The sequence below is a fragment of the Ambystoma mexicanum genome, chromosome 10 (genome assembly GCF_040938575.1).
Source record: "Ambystoma mexicanum isolate Mex_15411 chromosome 10, UKY_AmexF1_1, whole genome shotgun sequence".
In the NCBI taxonomy this organism is placed as follows: domain Eukaryota; kingdom Metazoa; phylum Chordata; class Amphibia; order Caudata; family Ambystomatidae; genus Ambystoma; species Ambystoma mexicanum.
This window is the reverse complement of record NC_090932.1, coordinates 1,534,791,825-1,534,813,302: the sequence shown is the minus strand read 5'-3', so window position 1 is coordinate 1,534,813,302 and position 21,478 is coordinate 1,534,791,825. Positions and strand designations below refer to the sequence as shown.

Genomic DNA, 21,478 nt, shown 5'->3' with positions numbered 1-21,478 from the left:
GGTGGCCTCATTCCTAAATGGAAGACTCGTGAAATAAATATCAAACAAACAGTCTTTTCAGGCTCTGCATGCGCCTCCCCCACCACTAGCCACTGCGGAGTGCCTCAGGGTTCATGGAAAGCCCCCACGCTGTACAATATTTTCACCCTCCCGCTCTTTAATGATCTGGACTGTCATGAAATAGCATATACTAATTACGCTGACGACGCTCAGGTACTACTCCCTCTTACCGGCATATATGAACAAGACACTACAGCGCTAACTAAAATCTACTCAGCTATTCAATCTTGGATGGCGGCCTTTGTCTTCATGGGGACAAAACGGAGATCCTCCTAGTAGGCACTAGGGAAATACTTAACAAGCTCCCAACACAACACAAAACCTTCACTATAGACAACTCTACCATCACAGTCTCGGCAGCAGTAAAAACCCTAGGAGTGTACCTTGACCCATCAGTGTCCGACACGCCAGGTCAATGCCATAGCCTCCTCCGTCGCACTCACCACCAAGGTGATAAATGCTGTCAAGCCCTTCCTCTCTACCAAAAATTGCTCATCTATTGCTAGAGCCACAGTAGGTACTAAACTGGACTAATGCAATGCCTTAGTCCTGGGCAAGTCACACAGAACAATGCCCTTAGGGCAGCCCTAAGTATTCCCAAAAGGGACCACATCACACAGGCCATGAAAGATGCACACTGGTTACCAGTAAAAGAATTCATACTCTTCAAAATACTGGCCATCACACACAGATGCCTTTCCACCGATGCCCCACCTTACCTGTCAGAAAGAATCACACTCGACCCATCCAATAGACCCTTTAGATCGCACTTGACCAACCAGATGTACATGCCAGCATTCAAAAGAACCAAAGCTGGAGGATCCACCTTTCATCACCTGGCTCCTAAAAATTGGAATGCACAAACCTAAGAAATCTTGCACTGCCTTCTGCCACTGCCACGATGGCCCAGGACCAATGTGCGCTTTATAAATGCAAAAAAATAAAAAATACCCATAGTTGCCTTATCGCCAACATTGGCATCTGCCTTATGGAGTGCAGCCTGTCCGCTTCCTCGGATCAAGGGCTGAATCCAGTCATTAATGGCCCACGTTCTGAGTAAGCTGAAAGATGCTGTGCCCTTCAAGCTATCCTCCGCCCTTACATTTTGTGAAATAAAAAGTCACTTGTTTCCTGCATACTCTCGCTTGAAGGCCACCAGCAACATGATAAAGACTTGTGTGCTCCCTTGCCCATGTGCCTGGCAGCCAGCTTTATTATGATTTATTTTTGTGGAGAAATGGCTTGTGCTATCCATGGCAGTAACGGTTATAATGCCTCGTTGAAGCCAATCGATAGGCTGTTGCCAGCCCCCCACCCCTCCCCGAAGGCGGCCATTAGCACCCCTCTAAGGATTTACAGAATGTCCCTTTGTTTGCCTGGATGTGTTTTGAGATGTACTGTGTTGACATTCTCGAAAGAGCCCCTCTAATGATGGTGGTATGTTATTGTCAGACATTGGCATGGTTCAGTGGGTCAAACTGGAATGGTACCTGAAGAAGTGCTATAGAATCACAGGATACTTTGGTATTCTGTGTTACCGTGATCACTTTTGTTGATAAGATTAATTTGGTACACTTGTGTAGCTTGATGATAGTGTATTTTTGTACCTTGATTTATTTTCTTACACTGATCTATTTTGTTCCACTGTTAGATGACATCTGTCGGAGTCCTCCACAGTCCGCTGCTGGCACTGTCTCGCACTACAGCCTCGCAGACGGTGTGCACTCAATTGGTGTGAAAAACTCCATGGCCAAGGAGAAACCTAAGCGGAATGGAGGTCGTGGGATTGAGGATGTGCGACCCAGCGTGGAGAGTCTTCTGGATGAGCTTGAAAGCTCTGTTCCCAGCCCTGTGTGAGTATTAGGAGTTGACCTCTGGTACGGGGGTAGAGTCGTAGGAATGGAGCATAAGGAAAAAAGGGATGGGAGTACTGTAGGGGGGAGAGGGGACAGAAGGGACAAAGCATAAGGAAGAAGGGAGGATGAGCACACTGGAGTACTGGGAGTTGGACCTCTGGTTCGGGATGTGGGAGCCCAGAATGTGGGGGTCGTAATGTGGTGGGGGGATGGGTGGGGATACCTGCAGAATCACTCTTCGAACTACTAATCCAGATGCTGGGTCCATGGGCACAGATGGGTATGCATAGAGAATATCGGCATAATCAAAGGGAGTATTCCTATACCTGTAGTACCCATACAGAATGCCCGCCATACAGGACTTTGGTGCATGGAATGGTACCGGGTGAACCAGGAGGGTGCCCTTGAAGAAGAAATCCAGAGCTGGTTGGTCGTCTACAGAGAATACCTTCTGAATCATGAGGAGGCCTATGAAGGATACCTGCAGAACTAGAGTGGCCATGAATAATGCCTGCTAAACTGGGGGAGCAGAGGTTCTATAATGGATACTTCCAGGACCCGACTGGGGCCGTGGGAGGGTGAATTCATTACATGTTCCCCATTGAAAAGGGGATCCACGTACAGAATCCACAGCACCAAAAGGGGTTTCATACATGGTTCCTCTACAACTGTTAGAGTTTCCATTGGGTATTCTTGAACTACCGGGGATGACTCGCTAGAGCATCCCTACGGAACCAGAGATGTATTTACGGTTATTGTGCACTGTTGATGGGGACTGACCAGGTATGATATGCTGGCTATTGGGCATATGGGATTTTTGAGAAGTCCCTACTGATGGTGAAAATAGCAACCAGCTGTGCACAGTATATGAAGGATAAATGCCACTCACTTGCATGGCTCTGATTATGTAATAGTGCGACGTCTGCTCTTCGTTCGGGTCCATTCGCTGGTTCCTGTCATATGGTCGTGTGTGTGTGTTAGTGTTAGTGTGTGTTAGTGTGTTAGTGTTAGTGTGTTAGTGTTAGTGTGTTAGTGTTAGATGGTTGAGCAGGTTAGCGAGGGGAAGCAATAATGTTCATCAGTGTCGCTACTCGCCAGACCAGAAGGTGCTGGTTGTTTTTAGATCCTGTTGTTCGGCTGTCAGAATGTAGAGTGTTATCGCGGAGCCAATGTGAAGGTTACTTGATTGTGATCTCATTGTATTGTACCGGAGCAGGCAGGTATTCGGGGTACTCCACTCCCGTGGTTCTCCTCTTTTCTAGCGGGTCGGCTGCAAACCGTATCGTTCGGTCCCTTAAACTTTGCCCGACTGTTCTTTCTTGTGGTGTGCCATCAGGGTCCTCCCTTTCACTGCTTATGTTCAATCTTTACCTCCCGTCCTCTGGCGGATCTCATCACTCGGCATGGGTTTCACTTTTACACCTACGCTGACGACGTGCAACTGGTGTTTCGTTTGGACTCACCGACTCTGCAGCCCACGGGCAAACTGAAAAACCGTTTTGCTGCAACTGGGAGATGGATGGCAGAGAACTGGCTACAACTCAGTGGGGAGAAAACCGAGGTTTTGGTGATGGGAGGCCCCAGCCTCGCTACCAACGGGAGTGCACAGATCTGGCCAGATTTGTTGGGGCCTTGCTCAGTTTAGAGCCTAGGGGTTGAAGCTGCAGCCCTCTGGTTCCAGCGATGCACAGATTACAGCTATTTGCAGCGCTGTTTTTACCAAGCTTGAAAGCCTGAGGAAGATGCTTCCTTTTTTGCTCAACGCCTTATATCCTCACAAGCCATGCAATCCCAGCTACAGTGGCTGCCAAGTAACTCTTGAATTAGATTCAAAATTGCGCATCAGATTCTTCATGTTTGCGCAGAGTATCTGCAAAATATGCTGATTTACCAGCCTACCAGGTGCTTGCGCTCGGCCTCGCAAAATCTCTTAAGAATACCACGGTACCACAAAGTGCGTATGGGTGGTTGTTCTTTTTCAGTTCGCACCACTACTCTATGGAATGCCCTACCCTTGTGTTAGGCAGAAACCTGTGCAGTTCCCTTTGGGAACACTGCAAATGATTTAAGACTACAGGTGTTGGCAGTAAACCCACTTGGTAGCAGTCTGCACCACCCAGATTTACCTGGTAGCTGTGGCTGAGCAGTCAGACTTCCCTCCAGAAGAGTTAGGCAGTATGCAAAGTATACTCAATAGGCACTCAGACACAGTAGCACAAGCAAACACTGACCAGAGCTTTGGTATCAAAGTATATAATTATTTATTTAAAAACACACTGTTTGAAACACTCCAGCACTCTTATTGTAAAATATTCTAAACACAGTTACTATTATAATATATACAACCCTTATTCCTTATCAGATAAGTCTTAGGTAACACCACTTATTTCCATACAGAGGTGAGCGCTTAACTGTAGATGGCACTCCAATAAGTTTATGAAAAAGGGAGGGAAAAAGACAGAATATGGAAAGGTACACCACTCTAAGATTTAGGAACACTATTAGCAAGGCAGAAGAGCAAAAAGTCACTTGTGAGCCAAAGTCCATAGGCTGGGGCCCACTCTTAGAGAGAGCAGAGCACAAATGTGCCCAAGATCACACAGTTACACTAGGCTTAGAAAGTCTTGCAGAGAGTTCGAAAAGAGTTTAGAGAGGCTCAGAAAAGTTTAGCCAGGGTGTCCCGGCTAACCCAGGTTCGAAAGCCGGGGGCTAAACCTACCCCGTACAGTCGGTGGCAAGGGAAGCCAGGCAGGACACGGTACCTTAAGTGGGAAGGATCCTCCAGCGGTGGCAGTTGTTCCTGGCAGCGGGTGCAAGTCTCGTCATCGTCCAGGGGAAGAGAAGATCTCGACTTGGAGGAAAGATTAAGGTCGTTGCACTGCCAGGGAAGAAACCAACCGCGGAGTTTTCCGGTTAAAGGTATTACCCTTTATTTCGCGGTCGTGGTAAAACGTGGTATTCCGGTTGCCGGCGTGCTTGGCACAGGCAAGGCGGCCATGAGATGCGTCGGGAAGGCGAAAAGACTGTGAAACTGGTTATCCCCACCAGTCAAAGGAAGAAGACTCTCCGGCGGGAGATCTCCTCTGTCGTTGGGAAAAGTGGTGAGACGGTCCAGCAGGGCTCCACCGGTGGTGTCGTCGTGGCAGGTCAGCTCAGCTTCTCCCTCGTCGGATTCTTAGGTCCTGTTGCGACTTCTGAAGTTCCAGTCCCCAAAGCCCTGCTTTTATGCAGAAAACCCCCATTCACTCAGCCTAGCTGTCACTCAAACATGCTAAGTGGTGAGCCGGCCGGCTCACCACTTGGGCCAATCAGGATGGAGTGCAACTTGAGTTGCCTCGGCAACTCAGTCCAGGGTGCCTAAATCCCCCTCCACCCCTCCTAAGTACCCCAGACAGAGTGGCACCTCTTTGGAGGGCTTCTGTGGAGAAGCCCACCAAAAAGTGGAACAAAGGGCTCGACTTGGGTTGGAGTCACAGAAGAGAACACAAACGCCATTTTAGAACCGAGTTTTGGTAAAAAAAAAATACCAACCGGAGAATTAATAATAATTAAATAAACCGGCGGTATGTTCGAGGCTATCGTAATTAAATAAATAAAGATAGTAGCCTCGAACAATGGGAAAATCCCATAGAGAAATATTCGCGGTTGAATATAAAAAGTAGTATCCACTGCCACCAGCCAAAACTCGGTCAGGGGGGACGGAGACGTGCTCCCTCGACTAACGGACCCCGGGGCAATCGAATGGCCCCAGCCAGTACATCCACATTATGATGGTTTGTACTGGTTCTGTTCAGAATTCAAGACTAGTAAAGTCAATGGTGACTTTACATGCCCTGGGAGACAGTAGTCAGTCCCAGGGTATGGAGTCTATACTGGGGGGTCACTATGACACCCCTGTGTTACTGCACTGATGGTGCTGTGTAACACACATCACAAAAAGACATGAAGCCCTATGGAGTAAAAGACCCCATAGCCCATTAAACACATCTAGAGTCAAAGAAACGCACTCAAATCATGCCCAAGAGTGAGGGTAAAAGAGTCTCACTCTTGGCAGGAGAAAAAAATAAACCCCAAAAATCCAGCAAAGCTGCTGGGGGACTCACTAGGTTAGGAAATTCAGCCTAAACAGAGAATTCTCCCTAACACCTTGCTGCTTCGGGAGATTGCTGATCATTCCCAGTTTCATGCAGCGTTCAAGACTCATCTGTTCTAGTTGACTTAGGGTAGTCTTACTGTTTTTTTGGCCTCTCAGCGCCTTGATGCAGTTTGGCTGAAGTGCGCTCTCCAAATGCAAATTTGGCGTTTGGGAGTGTCCAATCTTTCAGATTTTGTTCTGGCCTGGGAAGGCGGGGGTGCTGGGGATCTATGTTGGCTGTTTTCTTTTTTTTTTTCTGTTGCAGCCGGGTGTTATTATTTTGTACATTATTTTGATTGTAATTCTTGTTGATATTATGTGCTATGGCACAGTTCTTGTTAATGAGTGAACTGGAGAGAAAACAGTCGGGGCAAAGCGTTTGTCTTGGAAGCAGAGCAACACAGGTTTGAATCCCGGTTTCGTGCTTAGTCTGGTCTCCGGTATTAAGCTTGCGATAAGATTCATTAATAAAAAGCAATAGCTCTAGCTTGTCTGAATTCAACCCCATCCAGTTGTCTGCCATTCAACTTTCAACCTGTTTGATAACCTGGGCATTTGTCCATACTTATACCAACATAATTGCTTATTCTATTCGCTACCCTTGCCACCCTCTTTTGGAAAAAGGTGCAGAATGAGACATTTTCCTTTGTTGGCATAAAAGGCCGCAGATTTATTTTCACAACATTGCTAATAATGACATGCTTCAAATCGCTGCAAACCAAACTTTGTGAAAATAGTTCTGAAGCTGCGGCGACCAGCCAACTGTTCCATGTCCAAACCTTCCTGCCCCCTTTCCCAACCAAGTCCACTCTAGGCCAAAGCTCCCCCAACCTTTCTTGTCTGAACCCTACCTGCCCTTGCAGGTATTCCTGGGCTGGAGGGGTGCTGTTTTGCCGGCGGAAGCCGAGCCCTCATCGATACCTCCAGCGCCCTTGCCGCTTAAGCCTCAAAGGGGCGCTGATCGAGAAAAGAGTGAAAACCCTTGCCACTTTCCCATGGCTCGTTAATAGTCTTGATAGTGCCACTGGTCGCAAAAGAAATCTACCTCGCCGTTCTGCAACGGCAAAGCCTTGCACTTCCGCCGTCGTTATATAGGGTGGGTGGGAGGAAAAACTGCTTGCTCCTTGCTTTCGTCCGGCGTCCTCTGGATGCAACGATAATGCTGACAGACCACCGGCTGTATATATGCCCCCACGCACGCCCCCTCCTTTTGTTATTTTTTGTGGGCATTCCAGCCCGTTTGGCGGGCTTCCCCGTCCCTTTTGTCCTTTCCCGGGCTCCTTTTCCTGCTTCCTGGGCTTTTGCCCCAAAATTCCTCCCCCTTAGCCAGGGGGGAGGAAGGAGAACGCTGCCCTGTTATCTGGGCGCCTCCTCGAGGTTCCACCCCGTCGACACCTCCAATATGTGCTGCTGCTGTATTCGAGTTGTATTGAACTCCTGGCCTCTCCTGGGGCTAAACACCATCGGTGCCATCCGCACAGCTCTGGAAGACCGGTCCCAAGTGTGCCACGAGATTGGAGAAGCTCTGGATAAATATTGACCAGGAGCACTGCGGTACACCACAAACACTACCCTGTGATAAAAATATTCTTTTAGACATTAAACCACCACGGCATTGGGGTTCAGCAAATCGTACTTAACCTTGTTCAAAGCGGTAACAGATATATATTTTTTTTAATCCATCAAATTCAGAGACCCCCTTTTCTGTGTTTCCACGGGAGATGAGAAATCTTGTGTTCTCATTTTTTTTTATGAATGAGGCGGCCGACCAAGTGCAAATCACTCGCGGATGTACCTGTCCCGCGCTGCCAACATCCACCGGAGCCCCACAGCATACAGAAAGCTGCCACCATGGTAGGCCTGCAGGATGGTTCTAACTGGCCATAGCAACCTAAATGCCCCCCAATGCAGAACGCTGCCACTGATCACGGAGGTCCAGTCTTGAGACAGCTTTACTTGCGTTCTCTGCGTGGATGCCATGCGTTTCATTCCCAAAGCCCACGTCTCCCGAATTAGGCATCCTGGGGCCCGGCACCGCACTAAAGAAAAACCAGGTCCGCACTTCAGTGCTGACAGAAAACCCATGTTCCGGCTCTGCTTCATGTATATGACTGTGCTCCTGGCCAGTCTCAAAGTGTCTCGCCTCTGCAGCGTTGCTTCTGGTCTGTCTGATTCACCTTTTTATGTATACAGTGCCATCTCTTACATGCGATACCCATGAAGGACGTGGTACAACAGGTCTTGATTTGTTAATGTTTGGACGTGTGTCTGCATGTCCTCGGCATCCAGTCAGTCTGGCTTAGTGAACACAAAGTTAGGCGTTTATGGATGAAGATACAGAGTGGTTTAATGTCAATTGTTAACTGGAGGGGCTCGAAACAAGAATCCTTCCTTTGCTTTCCTTAAGGGACACTGGGGGAACCCGGGCTTTATGAAGGAGAATATAGGTGAACAAAAGGATGTTCTTTAACTAATGTTGAGTGTTGAGATGCAGAGGACTAGGGTTATACTGAATGTTTCTCTTTTGGGGGTCTGACCAGTGTGTGAGACGATCTGACGAGGGGCGGTGCAGGAGGCCACGCAAGTGCACCAATATGAGCTTACAGTGAATTTCTTTTGCAACATTAAGGGATGCACCCAAATGGAGAAGTGATGCCGCAAATCAACTTCTTATTTTGCGGGGGGGGGAGGGGGGACGTTAACTAGAGCTTGAAATCAAACATTGATGCAAATGCATACAAACCATTATAACACAACTGAATTTTGGGTTCTGCTGTGGTTGTACCCATTTTTATTTGTTTACAGTGTCTACACAGGTAACCTTCAACAACAAAAAGAGACTGTGGGCTATTTTAATGACACAAAGGTTCTGCCCATAAAGCATTCATGAAGTCAAAACCAAAGCACCAGTGTGTCTCCTCTCCTTAGTACCTTTTCTCTCAATATCTCCCTTCCCCCCTCTCTCATTTATGGAATCTCCCAGACCATGAACCAAATAGGTACTGGGTAACACACATGCAATCAGTATACATTTTTATTTAATTTTATATATATCTCAATTATCAATATTACACAGAAAAACACACACATATATATATATTTCTGATGTTTGTTAATCTGCTTAGAATCACATGCTGTGCATAGGTCCGACATCCAGTGGTCACTGCGGTGTATTGCATTTTGTTTTTCGTAGTCGAAAAGGGGACGTCGACAAGGCGTGTCTGTAACACTATCCCTATAGTGACGTGCGTTGTACCCACAATCCCTCACGCGTCGAGGTCCCTCAGATTGTTTTTTTCCGCCCAGCTACTGGTCGCCTTTATGCGGAGCTCCTCGAGAGACATTGCCAAATAGTTTCTTCGACCTTTGGTCGTTTGTTATTAATATCAATAACGTAGATCCCTCCCTCGACGCAGAGCCGGTTCTCCGCCGAGTAAGATCTTCGACGGAAGGACGAGCGGAGGGGATCCTTCGGCGCTGCCGAACACGTGGCCTGGCCTCGCCGGCCATACACAGTAGGGAGAGTGGGGTTTTGTGGTCTTTCTTTCTTTTCTTTAAGAATGCCTTTCTCTTTCCCCTCCCTCTCTTTCGAGGTCGTAGTCACACTTATTACCGTCAGCTATGGAGAGGATGCCATTTAGGTTTTGCCCGCTTTGCAAGGGTAAATATACCTGGAAGGATAAGCATAAACGGTGCAACCGTTGCTTACCCTTCGATCACCAGGAGGACGGCTGTGCGGCCTGCAAATTACTAAAGCCCAAAACTCTAAAAGACCGCAGGGTCAAAAGGTGGGCGGCCTACGCCATGTCTAGGCCTGACTCCTCACCCGTTGCCGCCGCCGAGTGTGACGAGCACAGTGACTACACGGCCAGCGTAACTGAGGCTGTAGACCTCTCAAAGGAGCGTTCACGCTCCGCGTCGTCCGTCCCAGGCTCACGCCCAGCTTATGGGGATGAACACCCCGGCTACACGGACGCACACAGAAAAACACCAAAGCACATACCCCCAGGCACACATTCGTCGAAGACGAAGGCAGCCATAGCGCCAACGGGGACGCTGGGCCCACCGACGTCTTCCACCGACCGTAAGGGTCGTCAGCCCTCCCTGCCACCGCTTCCGCGACAGGCGACTGGGCACTCTAAAAATAAGGGCGCTAACACCAAAATTTCCGGCGACGCGCATCGCAAGAGCGCTCACGTTGCCAACAAAGACTCGACGAGCAAGGACTCGACGAGCAAGGACTCGACGAGCAAAGGCTCGACGTTTCATAGCGCAATGGCGAACGATCCCTCGGAAGAGAGAATGATCGCCGAAAGCCTCGCGTGCATAGCATCTAAGGACGGCCAAAGACGTACGGCGAGTGAAACGCCGAAAACCGCGCACAAGGCCAAAGATACGCCAGAGGCGCCGGAAAACAGATCAGGCCAGTTCCCGACGCCGACAGAAGGCCCTAGCCAGCAAGAAGGCTACTCGGAAGGCGAAGGCTCTCTTTCTTCGACGTTATGGGACAGAACCAGACAATTACAGGAGGAAGAAACCCCCTTTTCTTTCCCAGACCGTCCTGGCCGACCTCAGTGGACCTTTGAAAGGTTCCAGACCTGTATGGACAAACTAGATAGGTTCATGTCCATCCCAGAAGACAGGGCACCCAAGAGACCAAGGGAGGCACCCCTGGAGAGTCCAAGGGCTAAATACCAGAAATTTTATAACCCCATACAGGAGGACATATACCCTTACAATCCCACTGAGGAAGACACCTTCTTCCAGGAGGAAGATGAGTTCACCTATGTTGAGGACCAACAAGAAGAGGAAGGTTTTCACGAGGAAACTAACCTATGTGAGGAAGGATTCCAGGAAGACACAGGCGAGGGCGACCCAAATCCCTGGCAGTCACCGGCTAGGTCGACTGACACAGGCAGTAGCAGTATAGTCATCAGGTCTACTGAAACTACACCAGTCAGGAACCCTTCGCCTGTCGATCAACCCACCTTCAATGCACTGCTGAAGAAGGCAGCAGCACATTTTGAAATCGAAACTGGGGAGGTCACCCCAGACACCGATTTTGTGGAGAGGATTATCAAAGAAAAAAACCCCACTAGCCAGGTTATACCCATCCTCGCCTCAGTTAAGAGACGTATTACACCTTCTCTTTCCACTCCTGCATTGGTGAGAGGGGTCAATCCGAGGATTGAGAAACTGTTCTCTCCTTCTCAATCAGACCCATTATATATTAAGGGTCACTCAATCCCAGACTCCCTGGTCGTGACCAACACCAGGAAAAGGGCAGGAGTCCCACTATCTACTAGCGAGGCACCCCCAGATAAAGAGGGGAAGAAGCTGTATGCTCTAGCCAAGAGAATCACCACCTCTGCAGCATTCTCTACCAGAATCGCCAATAATACCCTATTGGCAAGCTACGCCGATGCTCAATGGGCTAAGCTCAGACAGGACATCGAAGAAGCTCCCGAACCCCTAAGGACTTGTTTACTGGCTACAGTTAACGAGGGCTCTCTGGTCAATCAAAGCATTGTCAAGAATACCCTCGATGCAGCAGAGACGGCTGGCCGCACTTTGTTACAAGGAATTGTACTGAAGCGTCACGTCTGGCTTCGCAATTCCGGATTTAAGGCGGAAACACGAGCGTCCCTTATTAATAAACCCTTAGAGGAGTCCAACCTCTTTGGGAGAGCAGTGGATGACGCGCTGGAGAACGCGAAGAAAGAATTTGATACAATAAAGACCTTAGACCAAATTTCAAAACCCCCTAACAGGCGGGGATTTGGTAATAAGCACTTTTTTCGTGGACAACGCCAGCAACAAAACCAACAACAACAGTACTCCGCCACCAACTACCAGAGTAATAGCGGCCAGTACAATCAGAGGGGTCACCGTCGTGGCAAGGGAAGAGGCCGGGGTTCCACCCCCAGAGGCTCCCAAGCCAACAACACCACCAAGTGACGCGAAGATTTGCGTCCCCTCCCATGCAACGCCGGTCGAGGGCCGATTAACATCCTTTCTTCCAGCATGGGAGGGAATAACATCAGACCTCTGGGTACTTTCCACTGTAGCCCGCGGCTACTGTATAGAGTTCAACAGTTCCCCAACATACAGACCCCAGAACACCTCGCCATCCTTCTCCAAGAAGTGGACCAACTGCTGGAAAAAGGAGCCATAGAGGTCGTGCCTCTATCTCCGGTAATGGAAGGTATTTATTCAGTGTACTTCCTTGTACCCAAAAAGGATCTAACCATGCGCCCTGTATTAGATCTGCGCCCAGCGAACAAGTTTGTCAAACCCCAAAAGTTTCGTAGGGTGACCTTACAGGAAGTGATCCCACTGCTATCACAGGGAGATTACATGACAACACTGGACATGAAAGATGCATACTTTCATATTTTAAGGTTGTCAGCGCACAGAAAATACCTCAGGTTCGTGATAGAGGGCAAACACTACCAGTTCAGAGTGCTACCCTTCGGCATAGCATCTGCACCAAGGGTATTCACGAAAGTACTGGCAGTGGCAGCGGCCCACCTGCGCAGGTTATCCATCCCAGTATACCCTTACCTCGACGACTGTCTCATAACAGGGGATTCTTACGAGACATGCTTCTCAAACACCCAAAAGACTGTAGACCTTTTGTTCCAACTGGGCGTCTCCATCAACGAGAAGAAGTCCAGCTTAGACCCCAGCCAAGTCAAACAATTCCTAGGGGCTCTAATTCGAACAAAGGACGGCTCGTCTTCCCCTCCAACGAGAGGGTCCAAACATCCTGTTTCAGATCCCCCAATATGTGGCAGGTCGAGAGGTGACGGTGCGCAAAGCGATGCGATTGCTAGGAATGATGGCGTTGTGTATTTATTTGGTACCTCACGCGCGCATGCGCATGCGACCAATGCAAGAGTGGCTCAACAGCCAGTGGTGTCAGGCCAGCGGACAATGGGACGATCTAGTGGTGGTCTCGCAAGCCTTGGTTCTCTCGCTACGGTGGTGGACAAAGGAAAACCTGATAATAGGGAAACCCTTTGCCACACCCGCGGTGGAGGCCACTCTAACCACGGACGCATCCCTCACAGGATGGGGGGCTCACCTATCCCATCAGACTGCTCACAGAGTGTGGACTCCGAATGTAGCATCCAAGCACATAAACCTACTGGAGCTACTGGCGGTGTTCAAAGCACTAAAAGCCTTCCAGGAACACCTACAAGGGAAGACAGTGATGGTCCTTACAGACAGCACCACAGCCATGTACTACATCAACAAGCAGGGGGGCACCCACTCTCCAGGACTGTCCAAGCTGTCCCAGAATATATGGAAGTGGGCTCTCAAACACAACATGTTCCTACTGTCACAACACGTACCAGGGGAACTCAATCTGCTAGCAGACGAACTCAGCAGAGACTTCCCCCTGCCCGAAGAGTACGAATGGCAATTGCACGAAGACATCGTCTTAGACGTCTTCACGCAATGGGGATTCCCGGAAATAGACCTGTTCGCAACTCTGGAGAACTCACAATGCCAAAGTTACGCCTCCAGGTACCCCCAGAACCAGTCCAAGGGGAACGGCCTGTCGATTCATTGGTCAGGGAAATTTGTTTACGCCTTTCCCCCGACTCCCCTTCTCAACAAAGTGGTGCACAAGATGCACCAGGAGCAGGTTACCATGATACTAGTGGCCCCAATGTGGGCCCGGCAGCCATGGTTCGCTCACTTGATGGAGATGTCCCTATCTCCCCCAGTGAGACTTCCCTGCCCGTACAACATGCTGTCACAGGACAAGGGCAGGACACTGCATCCATGCCCTCAGACCATGAACTTAGCAGCCTGGCTCCTGAGATCATAGAATTTGGACATCTACAACTCCCGCAGAGATGTATGGACATCCTCAGGGAAGCCAGAAAACCTAATACTCGCCACTGCTATTCTAGCAAGTGGAAAAGATTTGTCATCTGGTGTAGAGGTAAGAGCATCAACCCGGTTGACTGCTGTCCCACACACATTGTTCTGTACTTGACCCATTTATTGGATTCAGGTCTAATGTTCAATTCCATTAAAGTCCACCTGGCGGCACTTTCTGCATACACCACTTCCCAACTTAGAATGTCGTGGTGGAAGATACCAGTTATCAAGGCCTTCATGGAAGGGGTAAAGAGAATACACCCTCCGATAGCTAACCCAGCTCCCGGATAGGAATTAAATGTGGTACTTTCTAGACTCATGGGCCCTCCTTTTGAACCCATGCACAAGGCAACTCTTAAAGACCTCACTCTTAAGACTGCTTTCCTAATAGCTATCACCTCCATTAGGAGAGTAAGTGAACTACAGGCTCTTTCTGTTCTAGACCCCTTCGTAACAGTTGACAAGGATAAGGTGGTTCTACGCACACACCCAAGGTTTGCACCAAAATTCATCTCGAAATTCCATGTAAACCAGTCAATAGAACTACCAACGTTCTTTCAAAACCCTTCCAGCTTGGGAGAAAAAAGTCTGCATACACTAGATGTACGCAGAGCTGTCATGTTCTACATGGAAAGAACCAGACCACTGAGAAAGACTAATCAGTTTCGTGTCTCGGTGGCAGCAGGAAGAGAAGGAGATGCAGTCTCAAAGTCCACTATATCTAGATGGATTGTTCAATGCATCACTCTGTTACACTCTTGCTAAGAGAGAACTACCCTTCAAGCCAAGAGCACATTCTACTCGAGGCACTGGGGCTTCCATAGCGTTCATTGCAAATTTTCCCCTTGAGTCCATCTGCAAAGCGGCTACCTGGAGTTCTGTGCACACCTTTACAAAACACTACTGTCTAGATGCACACTCTAGATCTGACTCCCAGGTGGGACAGGCAGTATTAAGACATATTTTCTCTACTGTTCTTTCTCATAACCCACCGCCAACTCCGGGTACTGCTCGCTAGTCTATGCACACCATGTGATTCTAAGCAGATTAACAAACATCAGAAGACAATGCATTACTTACCGTGAAAGCATTTCTGATGGTTGTATCCACTTAGATTCACATGCGCCTACCCTTCCTCCCCGCTCGGATGGAAGGAACATAGACACCTTTCTACATCTCTCTCTCTTTTCTGTACTCACTCACGTATAGAAGGCTCCCTCAGGGCAGAAAAAATACAGAGGGACCTCGACGTGTGAGGGATTGTGGGTACAACGCACGTCACTATAGGGATAGTGTTACAGACACGCCTTGTCGACGTCCCCTTTTCGACTACGAAAAACAAAATGCAATACTCTGCAGTGACCACTGGATGTCGGACCTATGCAAAGCATGTGAATCTAAGCAGATACAACCATCAGAAATGCTTTTACGGTAAGTAATGCATTGTTATATATATATATATATAATCTTTTACAACCCGGTGTCGTTAAAAACATTCAAAATACAATATCATAAAAGAATACATATTGTTAATTGAACCTTAAATAAGTACCTTAGTGCGGTTGATCCCTCCACAGTGGTCAATTGTCCACTATGAATGGATCGACCTCAAAGTGCAAAAGTGCAAATTGAACGGTAGTGTCAAAAATGTAGTGCAAAATCTGCGTTGGATTTTTACAACACTTACAACAGTTTTTTTCAAAGGACCTTTTTTCATCTAGGTACCTTTAAACCTTTTTGTTAGAGTACAATATCTCCCTCCTTTCCTCTGAAAGGTATCTCATAATGAATAACTTCGGTCTTGCCACACTGTTATTAAATCACAGTGCTCTATACCCAACATGTTTCGTTCTACTGGAGCTATTTTGCTCTAAATATGAGAACTTCCAAGACTTGAACCATTCAAATCCTGATTAAAGATGTATTCTACAGGACAGACTTTAACGCACAAATGTGACTCCTTGAGACCCGTCTGGACAATTGGTTCTCAGGTCAATTTTCTTCACTTCTTGAAATCGAAGAGAGGATAGCATGCAATAGTTAAATTTATAGTCCTGCGCATGGGAATGTCCAGGTGTCCTTTTGCTGAACTGCTCCCTCGTGTCCACAAGGGGTTACTTCTAGGAGCACTGAGAACTCATGCTGCTGCACGTTTTATAGATGTTTGTTGGCAAATGCCGACGGGAATCACTTTGTCCCGATCGCGCAGCTGTGTTAACTGAAGCTGCTGGTCAGAGCCGTCACGGTCTCCATGTAATCAGCATCCTCTTGACTGTCTGTCTTCCTCACGCCGTTTGAATACAATGCACAGGTAATACAGGTTACACAGGTAACCTTGTCACCCCCCGATCAGAAAGTATCTATGCACCTATGGGTAGTGTCTACTTTTGGAACTATTCATATACTTCTTTCTTTTGTTTGTTCAGCTGATGTGGCTTGACCGTCAAGGAGCAGGCCCTTCTGATACTAGTTTTTGGCTTTTTTGTAGACCTAGGATAGGCATTTGCCAGTCACTGCAGTCATGGTACCAATTGCCCATTAATGATAGCAGCTGCAACATGACAGTGTATATAGCAGTGCCTGGCAAATGCCTATCCAATAACTACCTATACACAAGCCACAACTGTTGGATTTGCTGATGCATGTTCTTAACAGGACATCAGTGCATGGATATGCATACTGCTTATAAATCAAGTGGCTGAAGGCCCGCTTGTTTTAAGACATTTGTATTGCCCAGTAGTGCATGTACAGCTCCAATTAAGCCGTTAACTCCTTTAAAAAAAAAACAGCTTTGAAATGATTATTGCAGGCACTTCAAGCACACAGGTTGATGTTACTGCTTGATAAAGCTAGCACAACGAGATCAGGAGGATGTGTTTAGAGTGGGGGAGCAAGAAGTAGGTGGGAGTAGCATTATGGATTAGCAATGGCCATAGGCAGTCAATAGGCAGGAAAATAACCAATCACCACCTACACACGTTATGTCCCTCCTCAAATCTCCCTCCCAGCTGTACTCCAATATAATCGTTTCGGCAGATAGCCAAACTAGAAACATTGTTACAGCAAGAGTAGTGGGTGCAGAGAACATTACTTCTTTACCGCAGTGACCACTGCTCTATGGCATGCAGACCTCTAGGCTGGGGTGACATTTCACTAGCTGGCAGCTTGTTTCTCATAGTTATAACTTAGCCAAGTTGTCAGACTCCTGACTATTTCCATGAGCTGGGAATGTGTGGGGAAGGTTATGCATTTGTCGCACCCCTTGTTAATGCTGTGCTGTTCCTTCCTCTTGCAGGCCTGCCATCGTCGTCTCTCAGGGAGAAGTAAGCAGCCCGCAGCGCATCTCCGCCAACCAGCAGCAAACCCGCATCTCGGCCTCTTCAGCCACGCGGGAGTTGGATGAGCTTATGGCCTCGCTCTCAGACTTCAAGGTGTGCTGGCTCCTGCCCTCTTCTTGTGAGGTTCCCGAGAAAGGCTCTGACCTTCATTTTGCAGTGGTCGGGGCACTGTTGGATCCGATTTTATTCTTTATCTCGTCCTGATTTCTGCTTTCAGGCTTAACAGTGCTTGGTCGTTTTGGGGAAACTAAAAGTGGTGGCTAGGTGCAGGGCCTCCTGTGGTTTTTGGTCCCTTTTCATGCTTGTGACTCTCTTTGGGGGGCTCTCGCAGTTTAAAGCCTTGGTGACCCAGCAGTGCTGGATCAGTTGTGTGGGTCGAGTGGTGATCGCTAAGTTTTAGGGATCTGACATTGATTAATATAATTGGCATGGGTCGACTAGTGGTAAACTTGTATTTGGAATCTAGAGTTGGCTTATCGGGCTCCAACATGTCGTGTTATTTAATTAATAAGATTGTCACCCTTTGCAATAAGATATTTGTACGGGTAATTTAAGTCTCGGAGTAAAGATTTGAGTCCGTGTAGCAGGAACTAAATTTAGAGTTTAACGTTATATTAAAAGCAGATAGTATTCCCTTTCTAAAACACTTGAGCCAAACTATTTTCAAAATTGATTAAGCAGGTTCAATACAAGTTGAAAAGGCAAAGTTCCAAAGGATTCTTCAGTATAAGTAAGTATCAAACTTTGTTGTTAAAGAGTTGAGGCTCCCGGGATGCGAACAAGTGTTAGGCCTGGGCAACTGTGTATGGGCAAACACTGGAATCAGCACTCCAGCAACAAAGGAGCGACAGACAGAAAGACTGTAGTTAAGTATTACCCTGAGTCCCCACAGTACCTTAGGGGTGAGGAAGAAGTTTCAGCTGGCCGCCTTCACGATGCAGCAGCGGTGGACCCGGTCTCCTATTCCTTGGTCGTGGTGACGAAAGGAGGGACTGTGGAAAGGATTTCGCAGTAGCAGTCGAGAGGGGGACTCTCCGCAAAGGGTTTTATTCGTGCTCCAATGCAGACCTGTGGTTTTGGCGCCTTTTTACAGACCCTGAGGACGAACATTGCCTAATATTCTTCTCACAAAAGGAAAGATAAGCAGGCTAAAAAGTATCCCCCTATCCTTGTGAACATTTGTTCTGACAAGGAAACATAAAAGGGGGCAGCCAAAGGGCTCTCGGCAGCACTGCACAAATGGTGCTGTGTGCTGCAAAAGTAAATTACAGATGCCTTAGGAAATATGGAGAAAAGCATGACCCCATAAAATAAAGTAAAAATAATGCACAAGGGCTCCCATAGTTAGAGCAAAAGAATGAGTCGGTGTGGAAAAAGGCTCCCACTCACTCGGGACAACAGACAAGAAAATCCAAAGATCCAGCAGGTCTTTCAGGTGGTGGGGATTTGGCAAAAAAATTCAAAATCTCTCACTGTTGCCTGAAATCGGCAAAACATCAATGTGGTCGTAGAAGTGCCAGACAAAGCTTATTTTAGGCATCTTGACCGGAGGAACAAAACTTGAATCGAAAACCCCAATTTAAGGCCTTAGGGCACACAGTTTCTGAGGTATTTGCACTGCACAGCACCGCGCCAGGGTGAGAAGACCAGTAGCGAGAGCGCACAGAAGGTCAAACTATGATGCTGCACGCCAACTCTTGCCTTCCCTCCATGTCTGCTCTGGGGTATGCCAGCCACACGCGCCCTTTCTCAGTGCAGTCTTCAAGCAAGAAGTAACAATCGATGAGTGTTATCATGTCTGTCTATAGAACAAGTGCGGAATGCAGGTACTTTTTGCTAGTATTTAAATATAGTTAAAATAAGTGCTTTATGAATTTGAAAAGCCAAATAGTCTTGTTCTCGCAGCCAAGAAGTTACAAACTAAAAACGATCACACTTGACATGAATGCAAGTGCCAAAAAAAGACCCAAATCATGGGCGGGAGTCAGACTGTTGAAAGATGTAACACTATAAGACTGCATGAATAAGCCTGCAACCATCGGAGAAATGTACCCCACATATCATACTACTCTATACCACACACACTGAACACCAAAGTGTGGGTGAAAAGTACAACTGTGCTTTCAGTTACACTTTTCTGCCCAAGCACCCGCGCATAATCCGTCAGTCATGGTCGTTTATCTAACCCATCTGCACTTCCATTTATCCACCCACCACATAAGGCTTGGATATCCCATTGTCTGGTACCTGAAAGGGCTTTACCCATGCACACACACACACACACACACACACTCCTTAACCTTACATGGTTGATGGACCATAGATTGCTGGATTACACTTGAGGCTTTTTTGTGCAACCCTCTGAGGGATCTATGACCTTAATGGGGGCGTGGGGCTGGGTGGGATAGCACAGCTTATAAGAAAGGGAAGTTTTTTTTGTAATGTATTTGTATTCATTCGAAGCACAGGGATGTCGAATCTAATGAGAAATTACTTGGAGTAACACATTTACAGATGGCCGAGGCATTCCCGGTAAGGGTGTCTATACAACAACACAAAGATGGGAACAAGTGGTGAGCCAGTTTGAGGGTGTTAAGAAAGGTGGGACAAAAACCAAGACACCACAAAACAAACTGGAAAAAATAAACGTCTCTTAAAGGTAAGTTACCTGTACAGAGCAGCAAGGCTTAACTCTCTCGGGTAAGGGTAGCAGGCGAACATAAAGTTACAATTAGTTCATGCACTTACCTCTAGAAAATAAACTACACTAATATACTGAAAAATATAGATTTATTAGGTTAAGCATATAGATACCTATCAGGTCAAATAAGTATTTGGAACATAACACACAATGACCAGTAAATGCCTGAAAGAAGTCTCCTTGCCCACTGCCTCGCTGAGGGCCAAATCTCTCTGATGGACAACCAACGTAAACTAACAGGTGGGGATGGACAAGGGAACTGAACAGCCTAGCAGAGCAGATAAAATCCCCTAGAGGCCAGTACAGTGCCCCAAAAACACAACCCACCCCTGTTATATATGGTAGGCCCTCAACCAGCGCTCGCGACCGATCAAACATAGGTGATCGATCGGACTGAAACATTTTAACCTACCAGTAAAATAATGAAAAAATCCCTCAGGCCAACACTGACAGACCAGCTTTAGAGTGGAGTATGCAACCTGCATCTCGCCAGATGTTTAAGACTTGAGCTCCCATCATCCCTCTCCTTTGTCTATACTGGCTGGAGACGATGAGGGGAGTAGTCTAGAGAGCAAAAGGTTGCCTACCCCTGCTCTAGAGCATAGTACTAAAAATGCACACATGCTAACTCAAACTCGTGATCGAGGGTAGGACAAATTTCAAGACCCAAGTCAAAGGCCTCCAAGAGTTTGATACATTGTAGATACAGTTACCTTGAAATACAATTCAGGTAAAAAGATTTGCACAGTCACCAATATTAAAATAATGTTTAAAATGCATTGAAAATCAGAGTCCTAAAATTCCACTACTTGGTCCAGAACGTACGGAACCCCTTGCGGGTACAGGAAAAATGGCCAGTCTGGTAAGTACTCTAGTCAATTTAGTAGAGGAGAAATGTCCATAGGAATCAATGGAATAATAGTAATGTGGCATCCGCTTTAATGGAGGTAAGTCTGTTCTACCCTACAGGTGCAGACTCCACAGCAAACCACCCCAGGGAGGTCCACAGGGAACCCCAAAGAGGAGATCCAGAAGATGATGTAGCAGAGCAGGCGAGGCCCCCAATGTAAGTCCATGGGAAACGCAAATGTACTTGCCTCCAAAGAATCTTGACCCTCGACAAAGAGGGACCCCCGAGGCTGATTACCTTTTTATAATTACCCACCCTGGGACCTAGAGTTAAGTACTCAAGCCACTAGTTTTCAGTGGAAACCGCCCCAGCACAGCCAAATGGCCTGGTTAAGTTCGGGCATCTCTCTTTGGCATGGTTTACAGGATTATAATCGTTTCTGCCTATACTGCTTTATTTTCTGTTTCAATACACATGCTACCAGATTATTGCATATGGTGCCAGGGCATGTCATCGTAGTTTACATGTGCTACCAGAATGTTTGGCTCTGCCAGACTATAAAATTGTTGATTGCACAGGATGTAGGACGCGCATCCTCAAAAGAAAGTGAGCAGAAAATGCCTGCGTACTCAAGGGTGGCTG

At 47.5% G+C, this 21,478-nt stretch overlaps 1 protein-coding gene across 6 annotated transcripts in view; it reads left to right on the top strand.

Annotated features, from left to right (window-relative positions):
- PXN (paxillin) overlaps nucleotides 1-21,478 on the top strand; it is a 321,226-nt gene that overhangs the window by 247,643 nt on the left and 52,105 nt on the right. For all 6 annotated transcript variants that reach the window (XM_069619738.1, XM_069619743.1, XM_069619742.1 and 3 more), the window contains exons 5-6: nucleotides 1,712-1,913; nucleotides 17,243-17,378. In XM_069619738.1, the coding sequence (XP_069475839.1) occupies nucleotides 1,712-1,913; nucleotides 17,243-17,378 (338 nt within the window). The remainder of the gene's footprint in view (nucleotides 1-1,711; nucleotides 1,914-17,242; nucleotides 17,379-21,478) is intronic.